At 39.7% G+C, this 13,700-nt stretch overlaps 1 protein-coding gene across 4 annotated transcripts in view; it reads left to right on the top strand.

Annotated features, from left to right (window-relative positions):
• LOC126334820 (uncharacterized) overlaps positions 1 to 13,250 on the top strand; it is a 1,262,774-nt gene extending 1,249,524 nt beyond the window's left edge. For 3 of the 4 annotated variants that reach the window (XM_049997463.1, XM_049997464.1, XM_049997462.1), the window contains exons 15-16: positions 3,801 to 4,032; positions 10,429 to 13,250. In XM_049997463.1, the coding sequence (XP_049853420.1) occupies positions 3,801 to 4,032; positions 10,429 to 11,520 (1,324 nt within the window). In that variant the 3' untranslated portion in view covers positions 11,521 to 13,250. The remainder of the gene's footprint in view (positions 1 to 3,800; positions 4,033 to 10,428) is intronic. The other variant, XM_049997465.1, reaches the window with a different exon arrangement.
• The last annotated feature ends 450 nt before the right edge of the window (positions 13,251 to 13,700 follow it).

Here is a 13,700-nt window from a genome sequence, read left to right as displayed (position 1 = left end):
AAACCATCAACATGCATTTCTTCCCAATGCACAAGTATTTCAAGATCTCCACTATGATAAGAAGGGTATATTGCTACTCACCATAAAGACAACACTGAAGCTGCAGACAAGCACAAGGAAAAGTGTGTTCAACATTTGAGCTTTCAGCCAAAGTCTTCTTCAGAAAGGAAAGCACACATATGTTCACAAAAGGAACCAAACCTCACACATGCCTGACCACCATCTGTGGCTGCTCTGGCCAGATCAAACACTTCGACAGCTGCCTTTCCTTCCACACCAAAAAATCCCTCCCATACAGAGGCTGGGTCAGCTGTGGAAGCAGCCATTTCTTATACCAGCTCTGCTGCAATCAATCCATGGCTTTTTCTGTTGGTCCAGCTGTCCACTGGGATGAGCAACTGCCTCCAAACTGTGGCCACAATTAAAGCTAACTGCTCTGTGGTACAACATGCAGCTGAACACAACATCTACATATACATGGATACTCTGCAAATCACACTTAAAAGCTTCACAAAGGGTTCATCAAACCACCTTCACAATAATTCTCTGTTATTCCCATCTCATGTAGCACACAGAAAAACGAACCCCTATAGCTTTCCATGTGAGTGTGGATTTCCCGTATTTTACTATGATGATTGTTTCTGCCTGCATAGGTTGCCATCACCAAAATATTTTCACATTCAGAAGAGAAAGTTGGTTACTGAAATTTGATGATAAGATTCTCTCCCCTATTTCCTGATAATAGAAAATGTGCTACTCTTCTTTGAACTTTATTAACATACTCCATCAGTCCTATCTTGTAAGGATCCCACACTGTGCAGCAGTACTCCAAAAGAAGAAGGACAAGCATAATGTGGGCAGTCTCCTTTGTACATCTGCCAATAAATCGCAGTCTTTGGGTTGCCTTCTGCACAACATTTTCTATGTGTTCTATCCAATTTAAATTGTTCATAATTGTAATTTATAGGCAGTTAGTTGAATTTATGGACTTTAGATTCGACTGATTTATCGTGTAACTGAAGTGTAATGAATTGCTTTTGGACTCATATGGATGACCTCAAGGTCAATTTTTTAGGGAGAATTGCTAATTTTTGCACCATACAGATATATTTTCTAAATCATTTTGCAATTTGTTTTGATCTTCTGATGACTTTACTAGATGATAAATAACAGCATCATCTGCAAACAATCTAAGATGACTGCTCAGATTGTCTCCTGAATGGTTTATATAGATAAGAAACAGCAGAAGGCTTATAATATTACCTTGGAGAATGACAGAAGTTGCTTTTGTTTTTCTTGTCGATGTTCCGTCAGTCACTGCAAACTATAACCTCTCTGACAGGAAATTACAAATCCAGTCATATAACTGAGATGATATGCCATAAGCACACAATTTTATTACAAGCCGCTTGTGATGTATGGCATCGAAAGCCTTCTGGAGATATAGAAACAATTGAAAATCTCTTGTCAATAACACTCAGCACTTTGTGTGAGTAAAGAGCAAGTTGTGTTTGACAATGTGATATTTTGTAAATCTGTGTTGACTGTGTGTCAATAGACAGTTCTCTTCAAGGTAATTCATAATGTTCGACACACAATATATGTTCCAGAATGCTGCTGCATATTGATGATAATGACATGGGTCTGTAATTTAGTGTTTTTCTTGAATATTGGTGTGACCTGTGCAACTTTTCCATCTTGCGGTATGGATCTTGCATCAAACGAGAGGTTGTGTGCTATCATGCAGAGAAGGCATTGATTGTATCTTGTCACTAGGATACTTTACATATGGCCAGAATCTCTTTGGATTTTCTGCCAGGTTTTGAGACAAAGTTTTGTTTTAGAATCTATTATAAGCATCTCGTATTGAAGTCCATACTAAATTTTGAGCTTCTATAAAAGATCGCCAATTTGGAGATTATGCATGTATTTAAATTTAGCATGTTTTTTTCAATGTTTCTTCTACAGTGTTCAGACCTGTTTAGTGTACCAAGGGGGATCAGCTATATCGCGTGTTGATTTTTTTGGTGTAAATCTCTCAGTTGCTGTCGAAACTATTTCTTTGAATTCAAGCCACATCTGGTCTGCATTTACCAGTATGCTGTTGCTGTGGAAAGAGCAGAGATTGTCTCTCAGGAAGGCATCAAGTGAGTTTTTATCTGCTTTTTCGAAAAGGTATGTTTTTCATATTCAGTCGCGCTATGACAACTCTGTCTTCACTAATCCCTGTATCCATTTTGATGCTCATTATTAGCTCAGGATTATTTGGGGCTAAGAGGTCAAATGTGTTTCCACAACTGTTTACTATCCAAGTGGGCTCATGAACTAACTGCTCGAAATAATTTTCAGAGACCGCATTTAGTACAATTTCAGACAATGTTTTATGCGTACTTCCAGATTTCAACTAGTATTTTTGCCAACAAATTGAGGATAAATTTGAGACTGAAGCCCTTTTTGTGTTTCCCCAAGACCTTCTAACCTAAAAACCACCCATTCCACACCACAGCCCCTGCTACCCATATAGGTGCCTGCTGCATGTAGTGGTCTCCTGTTCTATTTAGTGGAAGCCAAACCCAACCACCCAATGGTGCAAGTCAAGGAATCTGCAGCCTATATGGTCATAGAACTGTCAGAGCCTTTGATTCAGACCTTCGATTCGGCTCTGTATCAGAGGTCTGCAATCAGTCCTGTCGACTATGATGCAGATTGTGAGCTCTGCTTTCACCTTGCTAGCAAGACTGGCAGCCTTTATCATTTTTGAGAGCTTCTCAGAACCAGAAAGTATCTCTTTCCATCCAAATCAATGCACATCATTAGTACTGATGTGAGCTACCATCTGCAGTTGGCTGCACGCTGCACTCTTCATGGCATCCAGAACGACTCGTTCCATGTCTGCAATGACTCCACCTGATATGTACACGGAGTGCAGATTGGCTTTCTTCCCCTCCTTGGCAGCCATGTTCCTAAGGGCCCTTTCACAACCTGGGCCATCTGAATTTTCCCCTCCACCATCAGTTTTTCTTCTTTGTACAGGTGAGAGTTGTCATTGCAGAAGCTTCAACCTACAGTAACCTGCTGTCCCCACACACTCGACTCAATGGTTTCTGCTGTCTCTGTCCTATCACCTCCTCCCAATTAACATCCCCTCACTATCATTGTGTGCTGCTGTCTGCCAACACACTCATTGGTCTTTTCCCCTTCTGTACTCCACTCCATTTCCACTCTCTGATACAGACTCCCCACTCCATTTCCGCTCTCTGTCCCCCTAACTCCTATACAGACTCCCAATGCTACACCTAGCAGCCGTGTCCCACCACCATCTAATCCCCAAATGCTCCACCAAGCAGTGCTGATTTTCTCCCCCCTACCCCCTCCCTGCTATCACTCCCCCTTCCCCTCTCCACTCCAGACTGCTGCTTCCATTCAATGCTACACAGTCGCATTCTGGCCGGAGCAGCTGGAGATAGTGGTCACGTGTGTGAGGTGTACTTGCTTGTATTTATGTGTGTGTTTTCCTTTCAGAAGAAGGCTTTGGCCAAAAGCTCAAATGCGTAACAGTCTTTTCATAGTGCCTGTCTACAACTCGGTGTGTTGTCTTCACAGTGAATAGCAGTCCATCCATTTCGTAGCATTTTTGATGTTCTAATCCGGACTGTGCATTCTTTGAAGACCTACATCAGTTCTTATTGTTTTGAAGAGTTTTGTATCGTTAAATTTAAATATATTTCCTTATAAAGCTTTCTTATAAGTATAAAGTAGCCTCAGCAATTGTTTTACACATGATGTCCCTTTCTATATAGGTACATGGTCCGAAGTGGTTCTCATAGTGGCCGCCACAGATTTCCTGTAGGTGGTGACACAACAGAAGAAGATAGCACCACTGAGTATACAGCAACTCCTGATGCAAGCCTAGATAACCTGAATGTGCATCCTGAGTACAAGATATATAGACCAAGTGTATCCAAAGCAAGTCTTGGTCGAGTGTTAGGTCGGCTGTCTGGAAGGAGCAGTTCGGAAGCTCTTGAACTTGAGGTAAGCTACACTCTCTCAAGTGTGTCCTGTTAGAAGACATCGTCATCATTCATATCACTTTCATAATATACATCTTTGTTCACCCATCTTATAGAGTGCTTACATTCGGAGAGTGAGTGTCATCTAAAAATATGTAAATACTGTTATGGCAGTATTGGCTCAGATGTGCCAAGTGGTGTTCGTCTTCCAAGCACATTGACCCCTTTTCTTGCAGAATTGTCATGTCATATCATGTCATATATGTAGTTGTGGAGTGTAGGCAAGTGTAATGGATGTGTTTATAGTGTGATGTGACAATGAGAGGAGGGAGATGGTGGTCCTCGGTGCCAGAACTTAGACTACTCTACTTGAACAGCACCAAGGTAGCCACTGAGCTTAATGTCCCCAGCTGATGGATGGATCACTGTCAACAGTGTTGCATGCTCTCACTTTGACACTAATGAGGGGTTTGGAACTTAATCCAGGACACTGGTGTAAAGACTGGTGACAAGAAACTTTCTGCTCGTTTCTTTTCTGACAGTGAAAACTTCATCCACAGGCAGGATTCAAATTGGCTTACTTTTGAGTTGAGGGCAACTCCAAAGGCATGTGTTAGTGGCCTCAACTACGGAGGCAGGTCAGAGTATCATCATATCACCATTAACAGATTTATTCATATATGAAAAGCACTATTGCTGAAGGTTAAATACAGACTATAACATTGCAAATGCTGTGCTTCCTATAGTTCAAAGATTCAGATATGTGCCAGCAACTGCCACTGTGAATGAATGGTGATCTGCAATTTAAATTAGCTTTACAAGATATGTAATGCTGATATATCTGATGCTGTTGAATACAGCACCTGCAGATGATGTATGTGCACATGTAACATGGAAGTAATGTTGTCTGTCTTGTGTTGTAAAATCTGTTGATTGCAATTGAGAAATGGATGGAATTCCTATTTCTGTATGTTTATAAGTGAACAGAACACAATTATGGGAGTGGTTGAGAACAAAGTCATCTGGAGTAGTATGTAGACTGGAACAACACCCAATTAAATATTTAAAAAAGATCAATTTGCAACAGTAAGGTGAAACATACTGAACTAAAGTTCAATCTGGGAAAGTATGAGCAGACGAGAAAAAATGCTTAATAGACTTATCGGGAATAACGAAACATTGCACTAAGAACTGGAGATAAAAGAAAAAAGATGCATTGTGGAGAGAGGTTGCAGCGAAAGAGATGAGTATATGGTTATGGAGACCTGGTGATAGATAGGTGCTTTAATTTGAAAAAGGTACCATTTGAAAATTTTTGAAAGTTTCTTATTGATATGCACTTTAGTGATTTTAAACATCCCTCTCAATTTCGTTGAGTATTTGCTACAGTTGAACTCACTGGAGAAAGTAGAGAACGATGAGTGTGACACATTTCAGTATGCTAAAGGTAAGGTTCATTTCAAAATATAATGTAATACAGTAATTAATGTATTGAGCATAACACCTTATGGAAAAAGAATGATGGTGTGTGGTAGGAGTGGCAGTTATCAGAACGAATATCCCTTGCTGATGTATATATACAGGGTGGTCAGAAACAGTCTGAAAAGCTTCGAAGTGTGTTGCAGGGGAGGTTCTGCTGAGAGATAATTGTTAAGAAAAAAATTTGATACATTGCACCATTTCTGATTTTATTAGCATTGACATTAGCCAATCAGATCATTGCAAGGGCAAATTCAAGCATGTGCTCATGTTAAAATGCAGTAATGCATAAACATCTGTGGGTCTGTGAATTACAACATGTTCAAATTCTCATTACCAGTTAAAATGTGCCTTTTCTGGAAGCTAGGCGAGCAAAAGCTAGATTTGACTGCAGTCTCAGCACAGAAATAAATGAAAGCATAGAACTGACTGCAGTCTCAGTAGCCTGAGAGTTTCGTTTGTGGAATGTGTATGTGTGTGTCTGTTGTCTAATTTTGATGATTACCATACTGTCTGAAATATATTTGTGATATTCTTTTTATTGTGCCTATCAGTAAGTCAGTATCTCCACTATATGGTGAGCAGCAACTTTCCTTTTCATAATATTGGTACATTACATCCTGGATTTTGCATTGTCCAAAAGCTGCATTTGTTTGATATGGGGAAACCAAATGAAAAACATGTCTGGCAAGTGTCTCTGGTAGGCTGCTTGAATTTGCATGTGCAATGACATGATTGGCTAATTTCAGTGCTAAAAACTCAGAAATGACGCAATGTAGGGAAGTTTTTCCCTTAATAATTGTCTCTTAGCTCAGCCTCCCCTGTGACACTGTCAGATAGCATAAAGGAATATAGCACACAAATCAGATAAAATGCAGAGTCAAGTCAAAGAATTACTGTTGTAGGTCACCCTCTGTGGAGAAACTTTTCATGTTTTTAACATGCGTAATTAAAAATTGTTATCGGCTGACAGTTTGAAAACATTATGTGGGCTACACTGTAGTATACAGAACAGAGAAAACTTTCTATTGACAAAAAGAATGATATCCTGAATGGCGAACCACCAATGAAGTGTAAGCATGAATGACATTTCATGCATCATTGTTTTGAAACTGTAAATATATAAATGATAGCATAGAAGTAATTTTTAATTGTGGTGACCAGCATATGCCACAAATGTCTGTAAGTACATGATAATTTGTTGAACTAGGAGAAAAAAATTCTATTGTCTTTTTTAACACCATTAATGCTAATCAGTCTGATAGCTGCAGGTTATTTCACAATTCCGATTACAGGCTTTTAGGGGTTGTAGAGGGGACTTAATAGATAAAGTTTTGGTAAGAAATCCATGTCTGGAAATGTACCATTTGAATATAAAATAAATTTGAAGTTAGGATCTGTTTCAAATCTCTTGCTTCATGGTTCAAGCAAAAAGCGAGAAGTGCGCACAACCATCAGTCCCAATTGTACTTGTGACAATGACAAGGGCATTGAGATGTTTCCCATGTTGTATCCTCCTGTGTGTACAGCATGAAGCAGACAATTTGGATGTAATCAGATCTTCAGAGCCTGTAATAGGCATTATGAAGCATCCTGTATATGAAGTAATAATAATATAATTTTGTGTGGCTCAGTGCACTGGTACAAGTCTTTATGCCATTTCAGTGACATACATGTTATGAAGTTACTGAACATGTAAAATTGTATGTAGCTAATTATGAAGGAGTGTAGAAAATACACTCCTTGAAATGGAAAAAAGAACACATTGACACCGGTGTGTCAGACCCACCATACTTGCTCCGGACACTGCGAGAGGGCTGTACAAGCAATGATCACACGCACGGCACAGCGGACACACCAGGAACCGCGGTATTGGCCGTCGAATGGCGCCATCAGTGTCAGCCAGTTTGCCGTGGCATACGGAGCTCCATCGCAGTCTTTAACACCGGTAGCATGCCGCGACAGCGTGGACGTGAACCGTATGTGCAGTTGACGGACTTTGAGCGAGGGCGTATAGTGGGCATGCGGGAGGCCGGGTGGACGTACCGCCGAATTGCTCAACACGTGGGGCGTGAGGTCTCCACAGTACATCGATGTTGTCGCCAGTGGTCGGCGGAAGGTGCACGTGCCCGTCGACCTGGGACCGGACCGCAGCGACGCACGGATGCACGCCAAGGCCGTAGGATCCTACGCAGTGCCGTAGGGGACCGCACCGCCACTTCCCAGCAAATTAGGGACACTGTTGCTCCTGGGGTATCGGCGAGGACCATTCGCAACCGTCTCCATGAGGCTGGGCTACGGTCCCACACACCGTTAGGCCGTCTTCCGCTCACGCCCCAACATCGTGCAGCCCGCCTCCAGTGGTGTCACGACAGACGTGAATGGAGGGACAAATGGAGATGTGTCGTCTTCAGCGATGAGAGTCGCTTCTGCCTTGGTGCCAATGATGGTCGTATGCGTGTTTGGTGCCGTGCAGGTGAGCGCCACAATCAGGACTGCATACGACCGAGGCACACAGGGCCAACACCCGGCTTCATGGTGTGTGGAGCAATCTCCTACACTGGCCGTACACCTCTGGTGATCGTCGAGGGGACACTGAATAGTGCACGGTACATCCAAACCGTCATCGAACCCATCGTTCTACCTTTCCTAGACCGGCAAGGGAACTTGCTGTTCCAACAGGACAAGGCACATACGCATGTATCCCGTGCCACCCAACGTGCTCTAGAAGGTGTAAGTCAACTACCCTGGCCAGCAAGATCTCCAGATCTGTCCCCCATTGAGCATGTTTGGGACTGGATGAAGCGTCGTCTCACGCGGTCTGCACGTCCAGCACGAACGCTGGTCCAACTGAGGCGCCAGGTGGAAATGGCATGGCAAGCCATTACACAGGACTACATCCAGCATCTCTACGATCGTCTCCATGGGAGAATAGCAGCCTGCATTGCTGCGAAAGGTGGATATACACTGTACTAGTGCCAACATTGTGCATGCTCTGTTGCCTGTGTCTATGTGCCTGTGGTTCTGTCAGTGTGATCATGTGATGTATCTGACCCCAGGAATGTGTCAATAAAATTTCCCCTTCCTGGGACAATGAATTCACGGTGTTCTTATTTCAATTTCCATGAGTGTATATGAAGATAGCTGTTGTTTTGGAGCACTGGTTAATTATGCGATTTATGTGCAATCATGGTGAATGAACAAAAATCATATTCAGAGATGTGCTGTTGTGTCTGCATTCAGATGAATTTGCAAAAGAGTTCACTCAGATATTCACATGTGTTAGAAGAAGAAAAACAATGGAGGAGACATGACATTACATTCATCAGAAGCTTTTGCCAAAATTTTAAGAATGAAGCTAATAATCAAACTGTCCATTACATGTTTTGTTAAGGATAGAGACCTCTTAGGAGGTACACATGTTGTGACTGTAACAAGAGAGCAATTGGCTGATGATGTGAGAACTGCTATCTGACTCAGCAGCCAATGGCCTGCAGAGTAAGCCATAAACATAACATGTGGGGAAAATGTTGAGTTTATACTTAGTGACTATATTCATTGTAACCACTAATATCTCAGATACTATCAATGAATTAAAACCCAAACGTGAAATGAAGTCATTTTATAGTTTGCAACTGCTCATACATAGCAGCTTTGTTATCCCATCAATGATATGTTTACAGCAGTATCACTACCAACTCATCTTCCATTACTAATTCAATTAAATGTTTATCACATGTACTCTCCTACCACCATCTGCTTCTGCTGTAATACCAACATAACAAGTTTTATCAAAGTAAACATCTGCAACTTGTGTCAGGTCAGGTATAAAGTAGTGCTAAATATCTTCTCTGACATGGGTACACAGTAGTTTTGCAATGAGTGGACACTAGGAGGTCGCTTGTATGCACAGCTCACAGTATTTTATTGTAGAATGTGTCTGTAACAATCCTTCAGACCATTTAAACAAACACCCTCTGTATTATAAGCCCTTAAAAACATCACAGCATTGTTGATTAGTGTGCTGTTACAATGCTCTCCTTTCCTCACATATAACCTAAGAGTCATTGGGTAATAGTAAATAAATCCACATTGGGACAAGTATATAGAGAAAGATCCTCATTAATGCATGTCAGAGTTAGATTTTCTAACAGTTGTTCTGTTATTTCATTGCACAAATTTTCTACTATTTTATATGCCTCATGGTACCAGAATTACAGTAATAAACAAGTAGTGTAGGCTCTTATAACAAAAAACCAAGGAATGCAACTGGAATATTAATGTGAAACAACTTTTTTTTTACGAGCTTTAAGCAGAACAGGTGGCAAACAGTTCTGAAAACAGCTAACCTTGATTTTTTTAGCTTCTTCTTTTTCATCTTTCATGACCTTTCTTATATGTGGACCTTTCCTTTCAGAAGATATAAGTCATCACCATTTTATCTGATTTTAATATGACTTACAGTAACCAAGCAATATGTCACAGAAAATACCAAGCTACAATAGTGTTCACATATTTGCTATGAATAAAAAATAGTACTTAAATGAAATTATCAGATATGATAATCATAACTAAATTATAACTTCCAATCTATTAAACCAGTGCTCTTCTGTTGCAATAAAAAAAACCTTTTATGAGTGTTTGATGTGTTCCAGTTTTGAACTCTCTAATATTAAACCATTTGCAGCAGAGCTCTGATAGGTTAAGTAAAACAATATGTATATTACATACTCAATACATATAATGGATATTTGTTCATTATTAAGAATTAGTCTTTTTAGGCAGACATGTGGCAACATTACCTAGCACAAGAAACCTACAGTTTTCACTGAAATTCTTTTGTCCTGCTAAGTAAAAGTTGTGCTAGAAGATGTAACAACTACCTGTGCCTTACTGTATCTTGGTTACTTTTCCTTTATAAAAAAATTCTCATTTTCAGGTTGAGCATGAGCGAGAGCAGCTTCTCCAGTGCGAAAGGCATGCAAGTCGACTCGTCTATGCTCTTGCCAGACAGTACAGCAAGACACTCAAGCAACGAATTCGTACTATTATGGGAGAAGATGCAGAAGACTGTGTGGCCACACCAGCTACTCCTGGAAATCGCTCTCCATCACCTGCACCAGCATCCAGGTCATCCAACCCACCCATTCTGCAAGCTATTTACAAACAGGGAAGCTCAAGCCTTGGTGCACGAATTGCACATTGCTCAGAATATGCAAATCCACGCCAGCTTTATCCAAATATTCATCAGTCTAAGCCTGCTTCCTCAAATGGAAATGAGGGAAGGCCTGATTCTGTGTTGTCCGTTTCATCCAACTTCACGTCATCCAGTGACGGTGACAAAACTTCTGGCTTTGGAGGAAGTGTTGACACAGCTATCACTTCTCCTAGAATAGATTCGGAAGCTGTGAGGCTTGGAGAAATGCCATGTGTAAATATGAAGAGGGAATCTGATATGAGTTCAGAAAAGTCTGATGAGTTGCATCTGAGTGATGGCTCAGGTGATAGCTACTATGAACGTTCTTTTGAGGCAATTGAGTCATTTTTGGAGAATGAGGTGTTCAGAGACTCTGCTGTATTTAGTGATCATGAAGAACTCTGTGATAATGCAGCTGCATCTTCTACAAATAATGTACTTACTCCAGCACCCACTCCAGTTCAAAAACCTGTGAAAATACCTCCTCCAGTTCCAGCAAAACCTGTCCGTCTCACTCGCAAGAAAGCTGCTGTTCAGGATTGTAGAAATTCTAACACCACTCATTCTTCAACAACTAAATCTGCTGACAGTCCACAGGGAACAGACGCAATTCACAAATCAATTCAGGAACGCAGAAAAGAATTGGAACTTTGGCGTTCTGGTGGTACAGGGCCAGAAGATGAATGTGACACGAGCTCTCAACATTCAACTGCCTCAACTGTTATTGAAGTTAGTCCTGTGAGAAGTGTGGATGATGTGGAAGAAGCTCCTACGCCCAAAGGATGGGTGAAACACATTGTTGGAAAACTTCAAGGTCAAGAAGAGTCACACTAAAAGGATTACCATATTAACAGCATGCAAAGCTCTCATTCTACATTCCATATATGTACAGAACACATTATGCATAGGGAATGTATAAAACTATTTGTTGTGGCACTTGGCTGATGTTTAGGGCTTTATTTCTTGCAGTTCTGCTTTAATGGCACAAATATATACTGCAGAATCAAAAAACTGTGATTATATGAAATTTTGGAATACTCGGTTACTATTCCAGCCATGTGAATTTCATGAATTAAGACTGATGGTTGATATGCAATTAGTCATTAATGGATTTCAATGTTTCATTCAGTTGTTCAGTGACCCTTATATTCTTTTGTGTGTTACTTGCAAATAAATATTTCTTGTGAGAAAACAAGCAATCATAGAAATAAGAATATAAGTTTTGTAATAGAACACAGCAACATACACTGCCTTATTTTTGTATTTAAGAGAAGGAACCAGACTCAGAATGGTGGTTGAAATCACTGATGTTTTTGTACAAATGACCTGAAAGTATATTTTAACATGAAAGCTGTTGTCACAGGAAATTTAATATAGCAGTTTTTAAAACGTACTTATGATTCATTCTTCTTTGGATTTAAAATTTCTGCCCCTGCCCCCCCCCCCCCCCCCCCCTCCCAATTGTTTTCGTAAGCCATGATGAGTCATTTGAAATTGGTTTTGGGAGAAGGCAAATTGTTGAAGTTTGGTGTGTTATCTCTCAGATATTAATGAAAAAAAAATGAGTATTTGTGCAATGCCTAGGGTGAAAAATTTCTTTCTCTATATTGCATGAAGACTGTGTGACATGTAGCCTTATGTACAGTAACAATGATCATAAAAAATTTGGCCCTCTGAAATAAGCACACACAGTATCATTAAACGTTCACATTGGTGCCAAAGTTGCCAATACAATTACAGAATTGTAGGAGTTCTGCAAATTACATTTCTTCTCTATTGAAGTTAACATGCTGTACTATTGAATGAGCATTTGTTATCTTGAAATTACTGAAGAGCTGTTAATACATTTTTCAGTGAAACTGTGTCCTGTAAAACAGTGTACTTTCTCAGTACTGTGTACTGCAATATTTAGTCATGAGGTAGTGCCTTTTTTATTGTAAGTTAGAAAATCTGTGTAAAATAAAATTTGTAGATTTTTAAGAATTTTGTGTAGATAAAACTAATATTTTGTGAAGTTGCTTTCAGTAATAGTATGCATGCATATTAACAATATAATTTCAATATGTGCATATATATTACATTTATATAAGGTATTTAAAAATTGTTGACAATAAAATAAATACCTCAAGTACTGTATTAATCCTGCTTAAATAATTTACAACAATACAATTCTTGTGATAAAGCAGGATCATGTACTAGTATTTGGGACCCCCTGAGAAACATGGTGCTTACTGCCAAATGTATATTACCTTGTTATTTTATTATTGTACCTTTACATATAGAAGAGATATTCCTATTTCACTGATAACAATTGTGTTCTGTAAATAGCTCACTTACAAACATATGAAGTTCATTGGGACAAGTGTAAATCACAGTTTGTAGGTGACTGTCATATATTACGTTGACAGTAGGGAGTGAAATTGAATTTCATATCTTTAAAACAATTTCTTGTACAAATCTACTTAAATTATAATGCAGTGAAGTGTTTGTTTTCTTTACAAATAAATGAACTAAAGCCAATGTAAATTTGAAGACTATGAAATAAACTTTTATTGACAAAATAATATTTTTTTCAAAGCAGTCATGGGGTTGAGGTATGTTTTGGGACTTTCATGTGAAGATATTATTGAGGTACCTGTTTTGAACCTGATATGGTTGTTTCCATTATTTAAGTAATAGATTCTTGTACAATTTGACACTGAAAAACAAGAACTTCTGAAATGCAGTGTGGCCACTGTGGACAAGGGACCTTGATATGTAAACCACCTTGCCGTTTAGTAATTAGGGATGAAGGGGATGGTCACCTGTGTGCTTTTGCCAGAAAAATGTTGCACAAAAATGATGACAGTTTGGAAGGAGTGCAGACATTCTTTTCAACTTAACAGCATCATGGTCATGTTTCATTGAACCACACCATAAAAACTTGGATTAACAGTTTTGGAGACACTTTATCTGCTGTAAAATAGAAACCAACTGGATGATGAAGAAGTGAAGTGCACAGAATATCAAAGGTG

Source organism: Schistocerca gregaria, chromosome 2 (genome assembly GCF_023897955.1).
Source record: "Schistocerca gregaria isolate iqSchGreg1 chromosome 2, iqSchGreg1.2, whole genome shotgun sequence".
NCBI classification, from domain to species: domain Eukaryota; kingdom Metazoa; phylum Arthropoda; class Insecta; order Orthoptera; family Acrididae; genus Schistocerca; species Schistocerca gregaria.
The sequence above is the reverse complement of the archived record's forward strand: the minus strand, read 5'-3'. Positions and strand labels throughout refer to the sequence as shown.